The sequence below is a fragment of the Mercenaria mercenaria genome, chromosome 14 (assembly GCF_021730395.1).
Source record: "Mercenaria mercenaria strain notata chromosome 14, MADL_Memer_1, whole genome shotgun sequence".
Taxonomy (NCBI): domain Eukaryota; kingdom Metazoa; phylum Mollusca; class Bivalvia; order Venerida; family Veneridae; genus Mercenaria; species Mercenaria mercenaria.
The window spans coordinates 54,697,070-54,719,652 of record NC_069374.1 but is presented as its reverse complement, the minus strand read 5'-3'; the positions used below and the strand labels follow the sequence as shown (position 1 = coordinate 54,719,652).

Sequence of the window (22,583 nt, the reverse complement as noted above, 5' to 3'; positions counted from 1 at the left end):
CACTTTCATTCTTAGACAAATACCCCTTAAAATAGATATTGCCTTTAAGTATCCATTTATACAATTTCCATTTAGGAAATCAATTAATGACATGATATAAACATGCATAATTATATTATGATAACATAGTTATAATTCAGCTGATATAAACAAAGAGATTCTTTAAGCAGTCAACTGTAAGATATACTTTTCATATTTCTTTTTAAAATATGTTAGAGAACATGCGGAGCGAATTTCAATTAACATTGAAAAATTGCATAGACAAAACTTCATGCGAATAATAGTAAAAATAACACAATACAAAAAATGAACATAAGAGTAGCCTAAGCATATTCTAAGAAATATCTGTAGAAGTGCTGCTCAAGAGTATTTAATTATCTAAATGCTTCGCATATAAGTATTTAGGTCGTTCAATCAAGGGCGATTTAGTTTTGACGAAATTCAAACAAACCCAAATTACTGACCATCCGTGATTCTCATCCATCTGTGCTAGGGAACCGTGGCAAACCTCTGGTATGCGAGAATGTTGATCATAGATGTTGATCGATATTTTGGCAACATCTTTTGTATTACAAAATATACAGCCATGTTAAGAAAAATGAAAAAATGTTTATCATTTTGAAATTTCAACAACATTGAATGGTGCTGTTATTACTTCCTTGATTTTATGACTTCGATGCGATTGTAGAATTTCGCAAAACAACAACAACAACAACAAAAAACAAACAAAAAAACAACCTAACAACAACAACATAATAATAATAATAATAATTATCCTGCCATATGTTAGAAACAAATCTAAATTAGACTTGATTGTTTGCCAAACTTGGGTAAAGAAATCAGCATCTACACCTCTGTATTAGTATGTTTTGTTCTTATAACGATGAACTGTACATGTTCAAGTTATATCAATAAATTACTGTTCTGTTCTGTTCTGTTCTACTCTGTATACTTCCGCAATAAAACTTTGCACAAATACATTCATGTATACTTTCGTGCCTTTAAAAATATGGGTACTGGTCGGGGGCCACCAACCGGACACTTTTAGAGGTTTTTCGCCATTTTCTCTTTTATTTCCTTCATTACAACTGTGAAATTTCACATGAACATAGTTAGGTGCACCCTCAAGAAGCAGACTTAATTTGTTTACCCCTAACGAATGATTAATGCCCTTTCCAGGGCCGAATGTAGGGTCAACTAAACTACTTACTTTCACTGCTTGGCAGTATCATATATCTGGACAGTTTTTTTTTACAACTTATGGGAACCTCTGTACTGATGACATTTTGCTATGTAATGTAAAAACGAGTCAAAGTATTCATTATTGGCCTGAAAGATATAAATTTTATTCAAATTTTTTTGTTTGGAAAACTGCTATATGATAGTAAGAAATGCAGTGCGGATTTCCAAATCCCCCATGATAGTTTCATGCTTCAGTATGAATGACGAAATCAAAAAATGAAATTTCCTCCTCAATAAGTTATTTTTGTCAGATATAATTCCACATCATTGTTAAAAAATCAAATGTGTGTTTGACTTATAAAAGATTGCTAAAAATACAGCAAACTTTAGCAGCTACGAAACTGTCCGGTTTGGTGGTCGTCCGGATTTGGTGGTCCTCAACCAGTAGAGGTAGATACAATTATTAAAAGACTAAAATATCGAGAGCATTTAAAGTATATAATAAATTTACATTGAATATCAGTGTAATTAGAGAACAGCAAAGGAGGAAATGATAGTCAGATTAGATTTGCAGATTCGGTAGCTTTCAGTGTGTACATAATTTACACAAACGGTCTTCTCTCGATCTTGACTCCGTGTTCATAATTTACACAAACAGTCTTCTCTCGAACTTGACTCTGTGTTCATAATTTACACAAACGGTCTTCTCTCGATCTTGACTCTGTGTTCATAATTTACACAAACGGTCTTCTCTCGATCTTGATCCCGTGTTCATAATTTACACAAACGGTCTTCTCTCGATCTTGTCTCCGTGTACATAATTTACACAAACGGTCTTCTCTCGATCTTGACTCCGTGTTCATAATTTACACAAACGGTCTTCTCTCGATCTTGACTCCATGTTCATAATTTACACAAACGGTCTTCTCTCGATCTTGTCTTCGTGTTCATAATTTACACAAACGATCTTCTCTCGATTTTGACTCCGAGTTCAAAATTTACACAAACGATCTTCTCTCGATCTTGACTCCGTGTTCATAATTTACACAAACGGTCTTCTCTCGATCTTGACTCCGTGTTCATAATTTACACAAACGGTCTTCTCTCGATCTTGTCTCCGTGTTCATAATTTACACAAACGGTCTTCTCTCGATCTTGTCTCCGTGTTCATAATTTACACAAACGGTCTTCTCTCGATCTTGACTCCGTGTTCATAATTTACACAAACGGTCTTCTCTCGATCTTGACTCCGAATTCCACAACGTTTAAAGTCTGAAACTTAGAATTTAAAATAATAATTTTCTTTCAGCTCTGGCACTGTTAATTAGGCATAGATTGCAAAGAAACTTTGCAGGAATCTTTACTCTGTAGCATATGATGGCTCAGCAAACTTCCAGCAGCATGGCAAAGTTTTGGCAAAGTTATAATGTATGCCGTTTTTAAGCCTAAGTTTCAGATATATATAGGCTTTGGTACCACTGGGCCTTCTATGTTCTACTTCAAACATTTGATCATGGTCTAAATTCGTGTGGTGTTTACGAATTGTATCATTTTTAGCTCGACTATTCGAAGAATAGGGGAGCTATCCTACTCGCCCCTGCGTCGGCGTTAGCGTTAGCGTGAGCGTCACACAAATGTTAAAGTTTGCCGACCACCCCAAATATTTTCAAAGTCCATTGAGATATTGCTTTGATTTTTGCATACTTGTTTACCATCATGACCCCAGTCTGTAAAAAGGAGGACGCAACTCTATCAAGCATTTTGACTGAATTATGGCCCCTATTCGACTTAGAATAAATGTTAAAGTTTGCGTACCACCCCAAATATTTTCAAAGTCCATTGAGATATTGCTTTGATATTTTGCATACTTGTTTACCATCATGACCCTAGTCTGTAAAAAGGAGGAGGCAACTCTATCAAGCATTTTGCTGAATTATGGCCCCTTTTCGACTTAGAATATGCTTATTGTAATGTTACAGTTTTACTCATAGCTTATATTATACTATCAAGCACTGAGAATAGTCGAGCGCGCTGTCCACTGACAGCTCTTGCTTATTCATATCTTCGATAAGTCTGGTCAGGATCCATGCTGTTCGCTTTCAAAGCCTATTGCAATTAGAGAAACCGATAGCGTACAGCATGGATCCTGACCAGACTGCGCGGATGCGCAGGCTGGTCTGGATCCATGCTGGTCGCAAAGCCACTATGTTGGTTTTCTCATGGCGCGGCTCACTTTAATTTTGCTTTATTTACTACCGAGCTCATTTAAAACTTTGAAATGAATCTGGAGGCATTTTGTCATAAACGATTTTGGAAAATTATAATAAATAATATTCTTTTTTTTTCTCAGTGATTTGTACAGGTTTAAGTTTCCTCGTACTAGGGCTCCTTGTGGTTGTATTGTCTGGTCCTATGGACAATACATCACGGATCACGTGCGATCCTGTATGTGTGGAAAAATATACAAGTACACTGAAATGTTGACTGAAAAAGGGCAGTATTTATTTTGCCGAAAAAACTTTAACAAATATATATTTTCACATTTCTGGACGAAAATTTCCGCCATAAAGGACCAGGGAATTGGTGACCTGGTATGCCGCCCACAATTATGTTTTGCAATAAAATCACCAATACATGATAGATGGTTGGCGCCAGCTTTCGTATTTCTAAATGTTTAAAATTTTAACGTTCTGACCTTTGCTGAGTTCCAGAAATCCAAACATGTGTATTTACTCATATTTTTGTTCTCTGACAAACTCGAAAGAATGGCATGACCACCTGCTACACTGATCGGAGAAATCATGAGACAGAATCTTGTAATGAACCTTGAACAAAACACAACAACAACAACAACAAACAACAACAAAACTACACCCCAACAATAAAACGATATTTAATTAATTTCCTCTTTTTAAGTTTAATTAAGAAAAAACAAAAAACAACTAACAGCCATTTAAAATGAGCCTGATCCTTGCTTTTTTCCTCAATCGCAGCACCCCGGCCATTTTCATCAAACTCCAGAAAAGTATCCACAATCACCAAGGGGTACCGATTGCTTTTTTCCAAGTACGTCCCTGTTTCTTTTGTTTAACCAGATACTTTCTTTTTTTTTGACAAGATACATGTAAAATGTTTATTTTTGTAAGTGGATTGATAGGCAACGCTTACGCTTTGTATTGCCGAAGCTGGTCCTTATTTGCAGGTGAACTTTATTTACAGACTGTGATCTTTAGGAAAGGTTTGACTGTAGTTTACCAATGAAGTTATTTGTTGTTTACTCTGATTTCCATCAATTAAGTATCCTGAAAATCGATTGTTTTGGAAACAAGTACAAACATAAAAACACAATAAATGTAAAGGATATTGCTTATAGTCTCACATTCGTAATTTAACTGTAGTGAAAAATTATAACATTAAGATAAAAGGTTATCTGATAAATGCAATCGTTTCACTGAATCTTTAAATCATTTTACGAGCAAATGCCTCTTTGACTGACACCCGACAGAGAGTTACATCTTATCTTCAGTTAAAGCGGCTGTCTCACGTATTTCTGACGAAAGGTTACGCTGGTCTAGATTCACCTGTGAGGCTAGTGTGTTTAAGTACGTTTTATTGTGTATTGTTTAAGACGAATATCGTCTCTAATTTTGTTTGTTTGTTTGTTTGTTTTAGGTGGAAATGTTACTTATGATATTACTGTCTCTCGGGTGTTACTTTCATTTGAATTTATGTATGGATAAGCTGAGAGAAAACTTTAGCTTGAAGTATTACTTGGTTTGCAAAAAAAGAGAAACAATGAAAAAAACATCCCCGTATTAAATATGTTAATCCAATGTCGTATCATGTCTTCAGCCTATATATCCAGTTTTATTAAAAAAAAAAAGAAAAAGAAAAAAAAACAGAACTGTCAATATCCGTTGCCCATTTAAATAAATATATATACAATTTGAAAAGAAATGCAGTAAAAATGCAGAAATGCAATCATATTCTGATATTCACCAGTTTGTACATTTACAACAGCTTAAGACTTTCAAATGTAAACTACAAGACTTCCGATTTGCATTGCTAAACCCGCTTAAATCTCCTTCATAATACTTTTTTTCTAATTTTCTATAGTTTTGATATTACCTGCATAATAGCACTGGTGGCCTTAACGTCAGTCAGTCAGTGTTCAAGTTTAATTACGGTCCATCCGCCCTTTCAGACACAATGAAGCCTATAAATGCCCCGTAGAGTATTGACGACCGCTTGGCTTTCGCGTCGTAATGAACCATATAGATTTATAGTAACATTTTGGTAGATCTTTGTCCAGTGAATGATGGAGTGATGCGAACTGACTAAATCTGAGAGATAGAAATAACTCCAAAAGAAAAAGATCTTAACTTTTGTTTCGTTATAATCTGTCTATAATGTAAATACATGTATTCAAAATGAGAAATAAATGAATAAGAAAATCATCCAGAAAAATGCTTGATTTCGGCAAAACTTTTCGCGAAAACGCCATTGATTCGACTTGATATTATAATTTTGCAGTATCTATTTTTAAATGCGAATCTTGCTGGAAAACGAAGCATACTTACAACAAATATTACCGTTCACAGTTACATAACTCACAGTTACATATATCAAAATTCTTATGCGTGACATACCAACGTGCACGTGTATGTTAACGCATGCACACATACTTTTATACGTGCAATTTGCGAGCCCGCAAAGTAGACTTTCGAACCAAATAGTACACCATTAACTGTTAGAGCCCTTAAATGAGCCGCACCATGACAAAACCAACATAGTGCATGCGGCGACCAGCATGGATCCAGACCAGCCTGCGCGTCCGTCAGGATCGATGCTGTTCGCTTTCAAAGCCTATTGCATTTAGAGTAACCGTTAGCAAACAGCATAGATCCTGAGCAGACTGCGCAGATGCACAGGCTGGTCTGGATCCGTGCTGGTCGCAAATGCACTATGTTGGTTTTCTCATGGTGCGGCTCAAATTATGGATGACCAGTTTAAACCATTTATTACATTTAAAACTTATTTCCAGTTACTTTGTTACCTAAAAATACGTATCTCATATAACATTTTCAGTGTAAAGGGATGTTGAAAGTTTTTGCTCCATCTATGGATGAGTAGCTTTAAAAATCCACAAGATCTAGATGCTTGAGATACAAATAACACAATTTATCTCTGAAAATTAATAGACCCAGCGCTTCTCACTGAGATAATCCATTTATTTATCACCTAGATGAAAACTATGTACCTAATTTATTTTATTTCACTAACTACATCAGTGTAACAACGTAAAACGATGGACGGAATACGTCTTACGAAACGTTCAGGTAATCTTTGTATTATTTCGTAATTTGCTTTTTGTTTAATTGTTTTTGTAGTTAAAACATAACGGTAAACAGTTCAATTAATCATCGTAAAAGGTTATGAGGAAAATCTAGTTGACATAAGATGAAACACTGGTTAAGTCAGTATTTTTTTGGTTCTTAATGAAGGTTAATTCGTTCGGGAATTTAATTTTGAATTTGATTTTACATTCACCCGAAGATGAGGAGTTTAAGTGAAGGTGAGAAAAAACTTAACATTTAAATTTGAGATGTGATTTCCCTCTTAGTTCACCGTGCAAAATATGTGTGAACTAGCTAGGTTGTATTTTAATATGTTGATCATGTACGTTAATAAATAAATAGTGTACATCCCTTCACGACTGCTTATAATCATAGTTACGCTGACATTTCGTAATAAAAATAAAAGTTTGAAGTACATTGAACTAGTCAAGTTATATATAATCTTCTGCAGTATTTTTTTTTTTTCAAAATTGATCGAGAAACTGCAAAATAACATCCAGACCACCCCCTCCCCCCTCAGCCCCAGGTACCACTAAGGGGTACGTCTAGTTCATTTGCAAATTAGTTCCGGTTTGTGAATCGCGCGCGCTCATAAAACAGAAGGGATAAGATGAAATGTAAAAAAAAAAAAAATAAAGATACTTGCAAATAGTTCTGATACACTTTCACTTAACGGTATTGTGTATGTTTAACTGGTGTGTTTTTACTGTGGGTATTTCAACTTGTGGTTTGGAGCTGCTAAAATAGCACAGATATCCCATCTCAATTTAGTCTTCAATCAAAATCTTGTACCATACACGATTGATAATCCAATTATATTGCAGTTTGTTGCTTTAATCAACTGGATAAATCTCAACAAAACATCACAGGAACGATGTATGAATAATTATATAAAACTCTGTCACTGGTTGAAGTAAGATACGTATGAAAATATCTAGCTGCAGAGTGACTGTTTAGGTAGTAACTAGGCTCTGTCAAGTTGCCGAAAATACAGTTACCCGATAGCCAGATATTTCCATCCACACCGTAAACTAGTGACGAATTATTTTTCTTGCAATTTTCCAGCAGTGGCAAAAACACGGGAAAATCCTGTCTGACTGGCAAGAAAAACTGTTCGCAGCACGTCAGAGAAAACTAAATCATAAGAATTATATAATATTGTTCACTAAACTGATCCGCCATTCAAATGAAAATACAAACACTGCTCCATTGTAAATCCTTGTGATAACATGTACAACCAGGCAGTTTTTGCTGAAAAATCCAAATGTGTTTTTATATATAAAAGGGAGGTAATTTGAAAAATTCTCATTTGATAATGTTCCAGTAAACTGTAAGCTCGTCCACCAACCAATCCCTCGGGAATCTGCAGATGTTTTTACACGAAAAAAGCATACGTTATATTATAATTAGGCTACATACTGAAATTAAAGGGTAAATTTCATTGTAACTATTTGAAATGAATTATCGTTTCGCATATTCTCAAGTACCATGTGGGCTGCAATGTTCTCAAGTACTGCAAATTTTCTGTGATTTCTTGGTTAAGTAACGTTTCTATTCAAAGTCTACCAAACTCTGCTATGAAATTTATGTAGGAGGCGAAGGTTTCTGTTTTCTTAATCAGTATTTGTTCCGGTATTTTACCTTTTACTCAGTGTATGAAACATGGTTATTATTTCTATATATGTGCCATAAATATATATAGATGTGACTATGTAAAACTATGTATGTTTGATAACTATAAATAGCTTGTAGCCTCTCATATCTCTGTAATGGTTTTATCAGGGACGTATCCGGGTGATTTTTAGCTGCATACGCCAGACATGAGCAGCATAACTACGAACCAAGCATAGATGCTGCGAGTGTGGGGTAGGTGAGGGAGGGGGTCTCCGTCTCTCGGCGGACTGGGGTTTTGGGGCTTCTCCTTGAAAATGTTGAAGTGATTTTGGCAAACGGGACCTAACAATGTTTCTGTTAGGGTAACTGCATCTAAACTCTTACTTAATTCCAACTGCTACACATGTGAACAAATCGCATATTCGAACTTTGTGAAAAGCTGTTATTATCATTATTTATTTATTTGTATGTTTATATAATATCCTCTACAATGTGAAGATTGCATAGGCAATACTCGCACATTACGAATATACAAGTTTTTTTTTTGTTGTTATCGTTTTTGAAATCTTTGTCAATGTCTAAATTAATGCATCACTTTTGCAGCCGCATTTTGACAGGTCTTAGATAAATGTATGTACCCGCACATTGCAAATATTTCAAGTTTTCTCACGCGAAACGTAATCCTTTTCTAGTTTACCAAAGCAACCTTTACTATTCAAACTACGTAAATTGCTAAATGGTATTTCGGTATCCAGATTTGGATATTGATTGATAGAAGATTTAATTGCAACTGTTAAAATCTTCAATATCAGACCAAGCGTGTTATATTTAAACGTAACCTTTTTCTTACTCGAGACCTCGGCTGATCATTTTTGTTCTCCTACTGCTGTCTTGATTTACCAATAAAGCACTTCCTGTTATGCACAAACAAATTTTCCAACATGCCCAAATGGAGTACTTCGAGGTTGAGTGGACATACATAGTGTTATGTTGTTATGTTTGTAGAAAACGTGCGCTCGGTCTTTGCCGTAGAATCTTGCATGCACAATACATTTGTTGGGTATAACGACACACCGACACAAATTTAGGTCATATTGGAACTTCCTAGCGTTTGACGGTGGAGGAAGACCCCAGGTGCCCCTCTGTGCATTATTTCATCACGGGCGGCCACCTAGGTAGAGCCACCGACCTTCAGTAAGCCAGCTGTATGGCTTCCTAACATGATATGCAAAGCAGAATGTCTTTTTTTGATAGAATATCGCAACTTTGAGTTTGTGGCAAAAAAAATGTATAAATCTAAAGCATTCAATTAGTATACATGCATATTAAATACAAGTCATTTGCTGGACTTTTTGTACAAGTAATAAACATTTGTACTGTGTTTAGCTATACAATCATTTTGTCTTATTTTAAATCTATTGCACAGTACTGTTAATTGTCTGTTTACATAATCTTTATGTAGTAATTGTTCATATTTTCAAATGTAAAACTCTGATCTAGTATGCCTTTGAGATATGGTCTGTAGCTTGTACCCGCTCGTATCTTTGTATGGCTTTATCGACGTACCACTTCATGGTTAAAGTTATGTCCGAAGGAGGCACCCGGGGTCTTCCTCCCAACATTAAACACTGTTAAAAGCTGGATAGTTCTTTTGAAACACAAACACGTACTTGTAAAATATTGCAAGTTTACTGTATTAAATTGATGATCTTATATTAAACCTTCTAAATGTTTCGAGGTTACCTGTTTAATTTCAATGGCATTAATACGCTTGCTTTACTTTCATTGTTCGAATTTATATCAGTCTAAATATACATTTAGGCTGCACTGTTGCCTTTTCGACCAGTGCAGACCAAGATCATCCTGTGCATCTGTGCAGGCTGATCATGGTCTGCACTGTTCGCTATTCAGTCAGTAACTTTTCAGTGAACACCCCTTTGAATAATAAGTGGTACTGCCAAAATTGAATGATGGACCAGTCCATTTTAGAAAGTTAGCAGGGTTAAAACTTAGATTAACACTTGTCATTGTCATTTTAAGAGCTATTGTTCTATAACAACACAAGGAATCTATAATAATAATGAATATTCAAATAACCTCAAAATGACACACTGAACTCGACCCACTTGATTGATTATCGTTTTTTATAAACAACACTATTTTTATGTCGGAAGAATATGTTTACAATGTCTTTTATTAAATCGTCACGGAGAACATACACCCGACCCCGCGATCCGTAGACAAACGCTCTCCCTACTGAACTAAGCGGGCGGGCACGAATGGGAAAAATGAAGAAAAATAATTCAGAGTCAAAACAGTAAATATTAAAGTCCAGGCATTAAAATATGTTACGTACTTTTTGAATTCTGATTCATAATACAATAAAAAGAAATTATGTTGGGGTTCGAACCCACAGATTGTGTGCATGGCATGTATCAGGGGCAATCGCACTTACCAATACGCTGAGCATTCTTTGACCGCAACTGGGTTCATTTCTTACAGTACATACCTATTTCTTACGTAAACCATCAGCCGACATTATCCGAAAACCAGATCCACCTTAGTTAATGAACTCGCCCAAAGGTCATTTTTGAAGGTCAAGGTATATCTATATTTGTGGACGAGGAACCATAATGGCTCAAGTCCTTAATTAGTGAAATAAACTATTCTTCTTCTTCTATACCTGTGCAAATTACCGCTGCATTAAATTGTTTGACTTAGTCACCTTGTGCACCTATATATTGAGTGAAACTAATTTCTGATTATCATAACTTAATCTGTATCTTTAAAAATACATACTAGTATACTAATAAACTTTGATAATGTGGCAGTTGAGTCCAATAAGTCCAGGGGTGTTCAAAGATAATACGTCATAGATCTATTGTAAAGCAAATATTGGATTTACCTGTATTGGGAAATGAACAGTGTCAATTGTATTGAGGTCAACTGCCACATTACCAAAGTTTATTAGTAGTGGACGCAACTTGACCCCGATGTTTGACCTTTAATCGTATTATAATACATAACGAGGCACAATTTATTATTGAAAAGGAGTGTACGTAAAAAACACGAGCTGTACGAGAAAATGAAAATATAAATTTATGAAAATAAAAAATTATGTACTGGAAAGTTTTAACTGATCAAATGTAAATATACATACTTTGATACTGCCTTGTATACAAACTAATTCCATATAAATATACACGGCTACCCAAAGCACCCCTTACTTCTATAATGAAATAATCGATATGAATAATCAACCATCGCGGTCAAGTTGCGACTACTATAGTGTTTGCAAAGTTCATGCTTGAGATAATAACTAAATCAATATACACGGTGCTTCTTGGAGAGAAAATCAATTTTCTAGATGGAAGCTGTTTTATTTATTTTAAAAGCATAAAAAATATGGATGGAATACGCCTTTCTCAACGTTCTTTGTTAATGGAAGACATGTCTGTCAGTATGAGAACTAAGGACGGAATACGTCTTTCAGAATGTTCAGGTATTTTTTTTTCATAATTCTGCAGCCTGTAAACACTGACTCAACCTATTCTTGGAGGGAGCCAGTGATATTTCCAAGATGGCGACTGGATCTAAACAAAAAACGTAAACAGTGACAATCTGTGAGGTGAATTTAGCTCAACCGGACCTATATAGAGATGGACGATGCGGCCTCGGTCATCCATCGCCAATAGCTTCTCTAAAATTACACCAAACTATATCGTTTCTCTCTTTAGTTTATTCTTATGATTCTGTCTGACTGCATTTAGGGGATACCAAAGATAAAAAAACAAGTCCGCCCGCTTAGCTCAATAGGGGGAGCGCAGGTCTACGGATAGTAGGGTCGTGAGAAAGGTTCCCGGGCGAGACGTATGTTCTCCGTGACGATTTGATGAAATACATTGTGTCTGAAGTCACTCGCCCTTCACCTCTTGTTTCATATGGAGAAGTTGACAGTTACTTGCGGAGAACAGATTTGTACTGGTACAGAATCCAGGAACACTGGTTAGGTTAACTGCCTGCCGTTACATAACTGAAATCCTGTTGAAAATAAAACGGCGCTAAACCCAATTCAAACAAACAAACAAACAAAACCAAAACGGAAAACAGGTGTGTCGTCATTCGATGGATTTTCACCAAACTTGGTCTGTACGATCGGCCTTTGTTGGACATTTCTGCACTTTAAGATCCGCAAGAACTAAACAACAGGAACCTGAAATTCTATCCATAAGCCAGCATAAGTCTATATAAAAAGAGAGGGTCTTCTTATATAGACTTGTGTTGGCTTATGGATAGAATATCAGGCTCCTGTGACTAAACAAACAACACATATGAATTTAAGTCAATACACTACGTTTACGATTCAAATAGTAATTCCTCGTTGGACAAGCGGTAACGGTGCTTGTGTTATACTTTTTCGTCGAGAGTTCGATTCCCAGACCCGTAAAATATTTTTTAAAACTATTTAATTTCTTTTTTTTTCAATACGATTCAACGAAAACAATACGAGTTGGTTAATATAGTGCAAATTTGTTCAACAACTTATATATGTCACGGTTAACACGTAATTGTTTTTAAATACGCTTCATCTTTAATATGATCTAACATTTTTGAAGCTTTTATGAATGAATTAGAAACCAGAGAAAAGCAAACTTGCACAAAGTACATACATTAAAATGCAAAATGGAAAAAATGGACGGATGCAAGGTTCGAACCATTACAACTATCACTACAAAATGATTGCATGTCTATCCACTTAATGCGCCATCAATCCAACTGTTGAACTAATTCCTATATTTTTGAGTCGGCTAAAGGCTGAAAGCCTTTTGACGAGTCCTTGCTATCCAACGATTCTCTAAACGGACCAAATAACACAGTGAAGGGCTGTAGTTCCATTAGATTTCTCAAACTTCAAACAGTTCACTGCATGAATGAAGTTAAGTTGTGTCAATTCCCTTTGCTATGACCAATATACGATGTAATCTATCATATTTATGACTTGTAATTGTGCAATTCTCGAATGTAACTCATTAAGCATAAATGTGCATTTTAAGAATTGCGCAGGCTTACAAAGCTTGGGTAACATCCAGCGAAAGACAAAAAATAGTTCCACAGGGCTCCAGATAAGATTCGTATTAGCGTAAATTACGTATAGAAATAATGCAAATACGCATGTCTAATAATTTCTAAGCGTATAAAAACGTATATAAAATTACAGAAACGCACACAATGCTTTTTTAAAAACAAAATCTGAATCGTCTGGATGCGTTAGGTAACATAGCCGATCAGCCTTAATTCTCCCACATTGAACGTAAACACGCATCGTATGATTTCTATAAACTTTGCGTGGGTTGAATTTTGCAGTCAGTAAACGGATAAATTATCGGAAGAAGAAGCTCTTACTGGTTTGTTTAGTTACTACTGATATTAAAAATGATTTTAATTCTTATTTTTCGAGAAATAAACAAATCGGCGAAACATTAAATTGTATTTTCTTGTAGTTTTTGAAATCGAAAGTAGATCGTCTATGTTTGGCTGCTTTCACGAAACGAAATAACTTTTTTATGAAAAGATTTAAATAAGAGGTAATTTAACCGTAAACTTCAATGTCAGATACTGCCAATTGCTGCTAAATATCTTCGTATCATCACAATTTGTAAAATATATTGTTCAAACTGGAGAAAAGTGTAATCGTATCCGGATATAATATTTTGGGTAAATATCGAGCTGTGTTATGAAATTTTAAGAAAAAAACTAAAAACAAACTGAAACTGGTAGACTATACTGTCAGTACATCAATCATTAGCCGACTCAGGCCATTCAGGCCTTTGATTTATTTTAAAAGAGAGTGCAAAGTACTGATTGTTTGTTTACATGTTGCTAAAAATAAAAACGCCATAATACTGCTGTGCGGTACTTATCATATTGCGTATACGCATGAAATTTTAACCCTGCTAAGTTAAACTATTTACACTGACAAGATAAAGCAAATAAACAAAACCTTATAGAAAAAAAACATACTTGTTTATCTTCTTTTTTCGATTTGCAACCTACTTTTATGACTTCCATTCCTAGCAATAGTAGTACTACCGTCATGCGTGGATGAGATTTGGTTACCCATAAGCTCATTCGGACTGAGCGGCCGGGCGCGCCTTCGCTGGCAAAAAACAACAACAACAAAAAAACCACAAAAAAACAAACAAAAAACAAGAACAACAACACCCCCCCCCCCCCAAAAAAAAAAAAAAAAAAAAAAAAAAAAAAAAAAAAAAAAAAAACACCAAAAAACAAACAACAACAACAAAAAATCAACAACAACAACAACAACAAAAAAAAACCAGTGTGCATGTAATATACCTTTCTTCTGCCATAGAAGAAAATCTTACGATCGTTGTCCTTCTGTAGAAATTCGGTTTGTTGTGAATGTCTGTTATAAGCTAAGTCATATATCGCGGCATATTGTTGATTACCAAGGGTAATTAAAGGCGATATTGCAATTATATAAAATTAGGACTTAAAGATTTTAATCATTAAATGCACTGTAAAATAATCAAAGATTATTTTATTTGTTTAACTTGTCAAATAAGGTCAGAAGTACATTAGCGGACATGTAACAAGTACATCCTGTCAAGTTGATATATGATGCATTTTTGTAATTGTTTATTATATCAAACCCACACGTTTTATACGTCAAATTGTCAGACAGTGCATGTTAGAGAATTGCTGCTTCAGAGAGAAGGGTCTAGAAGACCAGGCGAGACCTAGGAATGGGTCTCGTAGATACGAAGTTAGGTTTTAAAGATGACACTTGTTAAGATTTAAGAAGTTACAGAATGAATTATGAAAGTTATGTACGAAAGATTCTACTGTGTAAATAAACATCAAAAACGTCCAGACTCGTGTTTGTCTTACGTTACAGCACAGTGTTAACTCAGTAAGGTCTACCGGTTGAAAAGTGTGATTGTTGTGTGATCTGTTGTTACCACACAGAAGGCTGACGTAAGCTGAACTGTTTTATATTGTGACAAGTTAATAATTATTTGAGTGTTTAACTACATATGAGGCTACTAAATGTTTTATTCATTTACTGTATATACATTGACTAGCTTATTGAAACTTCACACAAGTGATCAGTATCAACAGCAGTTGTGCATGGGGCATGTTAGGTTCTTTCAGAAAAAAAAATGCAGGGTTATGGGACTTTGTATTTTGTCACTATACTATATACAGAGACACAATATTGTGCTCACCATTTCTCCTCATCCCCTTGACACAATTTAATGAAACTTCACACACGTGATCAGTAACAACAGTAGTTGTGCATGGGGCATGTTAGGTTCTTTAAAAAATTGCAGAGTTATGGGACTTTGTTTTTCGTTAACATATTATGTACATACAGTCTGCATATGCAATCTTGTGCGCGCCTAATCTTCCGAACCCTTGCAAACAATTTAACGAAACTTCACACAAGTGATCAGTATCAATCCTAGTTGTGCATGGTGCATGTTACGTTCTTTTAGATAACTATTCTGCAGAGTTATGGGACTTTGTTTTTTTGTGAATATACTGTATACTAGACTGTCCTTACATTTGCCAGTCATAGTCTCTTCTCATATTTTATGTTAAATTACTTCCCTTCATAGTTTTAACATGGTTACCTTTTCTTGCTGCCGAATGTAAGATAATACAGCCAGATATTCAAAAGGGAACAATCTATAAACAGGGAGCTATATCTATAAATGAAAGATATATGACAAAGAAATACATTAGTATATAAAAAAACTTATTATCAGACTAGTAGCTAGTCTAACTGTATACATACAGTCTATATACATACAATCCACATAATTATGCAATATTGTGTGCGCCAGGTTGCAATGTGTCAGTGCATGCGGGGCGTACGTTCATCACCTTTAGTGATAGCTCTAGTTAATGTCTAATCTTATTCCGATTGGTGTTGAACCATTATCATCACTTTTATCGTCATCATCATCATCATCAGTGCCGATTTCTTTTAAATCATGATCGTGATCATCATCATCACTAGCAGCATCATTCTCAGCAACATATTAATCATTGTTGACGTCAATCACCACATCCTCTTCCTCCTCATCATCATTATAATCACAAGAACAACAACATTTTTTATCGGTATGAAAAACTATACTATTTAATCTATACCGAAAGACTCTCTGTTCTCAAAATAATTTATGTAAATATGAATAGACAAACAAAAATTAAAATGCACAGGTGAATTATATGGGTAAACATGTATGTGTATCAAATTATAACCTCACTAGAATATTTATACCGACAAGATAAAGTTCATAAACAAACACAATACTTGAAATGTTATATACATTTCTTTATTTTTTTTACAAGTTCAGTTTATGATATATCTCAGTCTCACTTTCTAAAAATAGGAGCATTGTCATGCAGTGCGGTCATAAATTTAACTTGGTTCGAACCCGCACCCTTCGGGTCAGACGGCCAACGCGTTTGCTGGCAGAATACAGTTTTCAAGTAATGAAACTTTCTTTTGTCATATAATCCAGTCGTAAGACCGCTGGTTCCTGACAGAAAACCTGATTGGCCTGTCAGTTTGTTACTAGCTAAGTCATACTCCAGTGTTGCTAAATGCCCGTCCATTTTCGAAAATCGAAGCATGAAAATCTCTCTAATCTTTTTTGTAAATAAAATATCGAACCGCGTTTGATAGAAAACAGCCGACCTGCGAAATATTGCAACTTCGCCAACATGTATACTGGCTACAATAATCAATGTCAGAGACGACATTGTAATTTTGTGAAATGAATTGACCAAAGAGTTGTTTTTGCATCAGGCAAATTTTACTTAAACGTATTAAACTCTTTTACCACTTTTATGACTTTGTGCATTAGCGAGTCAACCATCATGAAGATTTATATCAGTAAATTCATTTTATTTTGTGTTATTTCGGGAAAATGAGAAGTAAACATTAAGAGGCTTTTTTTGAAAGCTTGTTTCACGGATGCACACCAACAGTTATGGTATCATTTCAACATTTAAAACACTGGTAAATGTTTTGAAATTAAATTTTTAATCAGAGCAAAATCTTGTTTCACAAAACACAACAGATTGTAATAGCGCAGTTACTCTGTACTGCTTTAAATAAAGCTGAATCCTGGTATCTCGAGTTCCAATGGGATCGATCGAGATAACCGAAATTCGACTTAGAGTGATATTTCGTGCAATGTATTTTCTTGTCGGGACGTGAAAATGATTTCGAGATAGCCGGAATTATGGAATAAGCGAGTTCGAGATATGGAGTTTCAGCGGCAATTGTTAGACGTGCAATTTAATGTAAATCCAGATTTAGGCCTCAGCTTTCTAACTGGATTGAAAGTACGTTCCGCGGTCATGAAGTTCTGAATATTAAATCTGTGAAGATTTTTTTTCTAATTAGGTAATAAAGATTTTAATAGATAACTTGAACTTGCATTTAAAGACGCGGATTCTCCCGCGTCTCCCTTTGTCGTAATGAATGGTGTCTTAAAACAGGTTAATTAAAATTAATTAGCTTGAAAGGTTTTATTCTGACTCCTTTTTGCGTCTGTTTCATGTGTCATTAATTGTTACAAAATTTAAATATATTCACCATATGATACAAATATAATACAAACACATCACTTATATCAACTTGTGTGGTTGATGAAATAAACATTTTTTTTGGGGGGTATAATTATTTGTTTTTACCGAACATGTAAGGGATCCCCAGATTGATCAAAGGGAACCTTTTAAAAACCTCCTTCCGAATTTTATCTGATTTCGTAGAAAAACTACTTTGTATAATTTATCTTCTTCACATTTATGCTTGCAATTGTTTGTATTGTTAATATTTACAATATCATTTTTGTCTACTTCCAGCGCTGCTGTTAGCAATATTTTGTGTCGTGTCGCTGTGTGGGACAGCTGTCGCCTTCTACTATATTGGAACACAACGGGAGGAGATTTTTGAAACTCCAGCCGTTGTACACAATGAATCAAATATCGGCAGTATCCTAGGCAGTGCAGATGAAGGTGGCCGTCTCCCAAGGCATATCGAACCGTTATTATATAAAATAGAACTATTTCCTAATATCTACGGATTAAATGCTTCAGATTTCACTTTCAGTGGCAGTGTCTGGATCAAATTCAAATGCATCGTGAGGAGTCAAAATATTACTCTAAATATCAACAAACTTGATTTGATCAACTCTTCTATGACCGCTGGGTCGTTGCGACCGAATGATAAGTTTTACAGAGGAATTGAGATTCTTAGCTACGATGTCGACACAAAATGGCAGTTTTTGATTATACATTTAGAGAAAATCTTGATTCCGTATAAAGAGTATTACGTCAGTATGAATTTTACAGGACTACTACGAAACGATTTTGCTGGCATGTACCTCAGTACGTTCCCATATAGAACAACAAATCAGTACGTAGCCGCGACACAATTTTCGCCAACAGATGCTCGGAAAGCGTTCCCGTGTCTTGATGAACCTGACCGCAAAGCCCAGTTTGAAATAACATTGGTCAGGCGAAAGGACATGGTCAGTATATCAAACATGCCTTTACTAACTACAGAATCAAGAGGCTTAAACTTTGTTGCAGATGTCTACCAGAGGACCCCTAAGATGCCGACGTATCTCACCGCAATGGCGGTTGGTGACCTTGTTTCAATAACCCGACCAGCTAGGCCTGGTCTTTATTACACTTCATGGTCCGGAAAAGAGACGATAAATAAAACTGAACATGCGTTGCAATTTGGTGCTAAAATTTTATCCTTTTTTGAAAATTATTTTGGAATACCTTTTCCATTGCCAAAACAGGACATTCTGGCGGTCCCAGAAACGTCAGTTGGTGCCATGGAAAATTGGGGGCTGATCATATTTAATCAGGATAGGATATTTTACGAAGAGGGCAAATACAGTATAAGTAACCTCATGCAATCGTCAATAACTATCTCACATGAGCTTGCTCACCAGTGGTTTGGAAACCTTGTTACAATGGACTGGTGGAGCGATTTGTTCCTTAAGGAGGGGTTTGCCGTATATTTTGCAGACGTGGGTATAGCTAACGTATATCCCGAATGGAATTTCATGAATCATTTCGCCGTAAGAAATATGCATAGCGTTTTCGATGCCGATGGCTTAGTTTCGTCACATCCGGTATACAAGAAACTTGCAGACACTACGGAAATAAGACAGGTCTTTGATTCTATTTCCTACACTAAAGGTGGCTGCATGATCAGGATGCTCAATTTTATTCTTGGCGATGCCGATTTCCAAACCGGTTTGAAAAAATATCTTGAAAACTACAAATATTCCAGTGTTGGTCACGCTGATCTTTGGAAAGCTGTTGAGCCTAAACCTTTGACATATTTCCACCCTCCTGGAGTACGTCAAGTTATGGACACATGGATTTTACAGAAAAACTACCCAGTTATAACAATACGGCAAGTGAGACCGGGTGTACTAAATATCACCCAAGAGCGTTTTCTAAATAACCCAAGCGAAGCAATGAATGACACTGAAATTTCGCCTTACAATTACATATGGAAGATTCCACTGACGTACACATCGAACAAGAATAGTTCTTTTTCAGTGACGTACAAGAATATTATCTGGATGGAAGAAAAAGTGCTACTGATTGTTGACCGACAGCTTGTAGACTTGTCGTTGCCTGGCAATTGGATTATTGCAAATTTAAAACAATGGGGGTATTACAGGGTGAATTACGAAGAAAACATCTGGAAAAGTTTGATACATCAGTTAAAAGACAACAAGACAAAAATAGATTTGGTGAACAGAGCTCAAATTATAAATGATCTTTTCAGTTTAAGCAAGGCAAAAATTGTTGAATTAAAATTAGCCTTATCAGTTTTCGAATACCTCAGGTTCGAGGATGAATATGTGCCGTGGCTGGCAGCTATAACTGAAATGAGTTATATTAATAATCTAATTCGTAACATCAACGCATATGCAACATTCAGAGACGTCATGAATCATTTCATGACAACTATTTTTAGAAACCTAGAAATAAATAAACAGACTCTTACGATGGAACAAAATTTGCTAAGATCTTCAATATTTTCTCAAGCCGGTGCCTTAGAAATGAGTATTATTATTCAGCAGTCAAAGAAAGATTTTACGCTCTGGAAAAATGAAAATGTTTTACTAGATGAGAATATAAGGTCAACCGTTCTATGTTCCGCATTACAAGGAGGTACTGAATCTGACTGGATTTATGTGCTACGGAAGTATAACACTACGCTTAATACAAATGAAAAATATGCCTATCTTAGTGCGTTAGCTTGTACAAGGAATGAGGTTTTACAGTACCGACTTCTGAATCTAACTTGGGACCAAAACACGATTCAAGCCCGTGATATTGGGACAACATTGACATGGTTGGCACGAAATCCAACCGCTGTTGATAAAGTTTGGGCACACGTGAAAAACAGCTGGCAACGATTCTTGGATACATTTGCTGGAAGTTTATTTCTTCTGAGTTCATTGGTCAGTGGAGTAACTAGACCGTTCACAACTGCTGGACAACTCCGAGAACTGGAACAGTTTATTGCTGTTACACCTAACTTAGGGCCTGCTGAACAGGCGTTTAAACAGGCTGTAGAAGCAACGAAATCTAATATGCTCTGGCTTACAGAACATCAGACAACGGTGGAACTATGGCTTGCAGATATGGCGAGAAAATATGGACTTGCACCAGGATATCCTACACGACGACAATAAACTATTATTTTGTGGCGTTCTACGAGATAGTCAATGTTTAAGTTGAAAATTGTGATCCACTATAACTAAAACTTATTTACTAACAATGAATTGCACACGTTCGTGAAGTTGACTCCGGAGACTAATGATATGTTTTCTTATTGGATAGACATGCAATTGAAACGAAGGAGTATTTGTTACTATAATCATAATGAATACATACAAGGCAGTCCAAAAATGTGTCTCTAGTTACCGTCCCTGACGCTTCAAACAAAAGGTAACACAAGAAAACGTGCCATTTTAGGGAATACTTTCCTGGCAATACTGGACATCAGGACGGACGAGTAACTAGATATACCATACAGTGGAATATAAGTGTTGCTTTATGTTTTATATTTAATATGGTGTATGTGGTATATACTAACAAAGTTAACCAGCGAATCTATTATCTGCTGAATACACATTTTTAAATTATTTTTTAAAGTTATATATGTATACTGAAATTTGTATAAATACCTTTTTCATTGGAATTTATATTTCATTATCATTAATATAGAATGCGAAATTCAAGGTGACATTCAGGAAGACTATTTTTGATGTATCTGAATTCACATAATTCATTGAGCCTTTAAACATACTTTTATTAGAATAATCGCCAAGTAAAATACATAAAGCAAACAAAACAATACAATTTTTTTTTCACATTATGAATACATATGAGCCGTGCCATGACAAAACAAACATAGTGGGTTTGCGACCAGCATGGATCCAGACCAGCCTGCGCATCCGCGCAGTCTGGTCAGGATCCATACTGTTCGCTTTCAAAGCCTATTGCAATTAGAGAAACTGTTAGCGAACAGCATGGATCCTGACCAGACTGCGCGGATGCGCAGGCTGGTCTGGATCCATGCTGGTCGCAAACCCACTATGTTGGTTTTCCCATGGCGCGGCACAATTATTGTGAGGCCATGGCATGGGCCAATTTGATTTAAACCGTTAAGAAAAACACGCAAAGTTCTAGGTAAAATGAATTTGTGATTTTTCATTTTCATTTATGATTTACTAGACACACATGAAAATCGTTAGCCACTTTGTGCTTCAGTATGATACAGAAACAAATACGCATTCTTATAAAAGCAGCATGCCTCCAGATCGTTCGACAACAAAAACAACAACAAAACTTTTTTTTAGATATCTTGAAATAAATGCTATATTTCTTAGGAAGGCTTTAAAACTTAATTACTGACAAACTTTATGTTACGGAAACATGAGAATTTGCTGATTTTACTACTTTTTACGATGAAAATCGAAAAGCATTTGTCACGCTTTTACTCTAGGTAAACTGTCTCGATTATAATTATCTATATTTTAAGTCATTATTCACTATATTAGCTATAGCGCTATTGGTTACGACGACGGGAAAATGTCTTTATTGCCGCGGCGGTCCGGGGTTCGATTCCCGGCGCGGTCATATTTTTTTCTTGATTTGGAACTTTTACAATATTTAAAAAAAAAATCATATTCTAATGTTCATAATATGACCAAACTTCAATTTGAAAGAAAGATTATTTTTAGCCAAATCTGGAGGCATGCTGCTTTAATGTAGGCCTAATTTTGAATTTGTAAAAACTTAAAATTTATTCAACGTTTATGCTCTGTTTATTTCATTGCTACA

The 22,583-nt window shown here is 35.5% G+C and overlaps 1 protein-coding gene across 3 annotated transcripts; it reads left to right on the top strand.

Annotated features, from left to right (window-relative positions):
- Positions 1-6,349: 6,349 nt before the first annotated feature.
- On the top strand, positions 6,350-22,088 carry LOC123527539 (aminopeptidase N-like). 3 transcript variants are annotated; one of them, XM_053523530.1, is made up of 2 exons: positions 6,350-6,521; positions 18,060-22,088. In XM_053523530.1, the coding sequence occupies exons 1-2, from the start codon at positions 6,491-6,493 to the stop codon at positions 20,927-20,929; spliced, it is 2,901 nt and encodes a 966-aa protein (XP_053379505.1). In that variant the 5' UTR covers positions 6,350-6,490; the 3' UTR covers positions 20,930-22,088. The 3 variants fall into 3 exon arrangements, with proteins under 3 accessions (XP_053379505.1, XP_053379506.1, XP_053379504.1); XM_053523531.1 differs by lacking the exon at positions 6,350-6,521 and adding an exon at positions 6,623-6,757; XM_053523529.1 differs by lacking the exon at positions 6,350-6,521 and adding an exon at positions 11,475-11,655.
- The last annotated feature ends 495 nt before the right edge of the window (positions 22,089-22,583 follow it).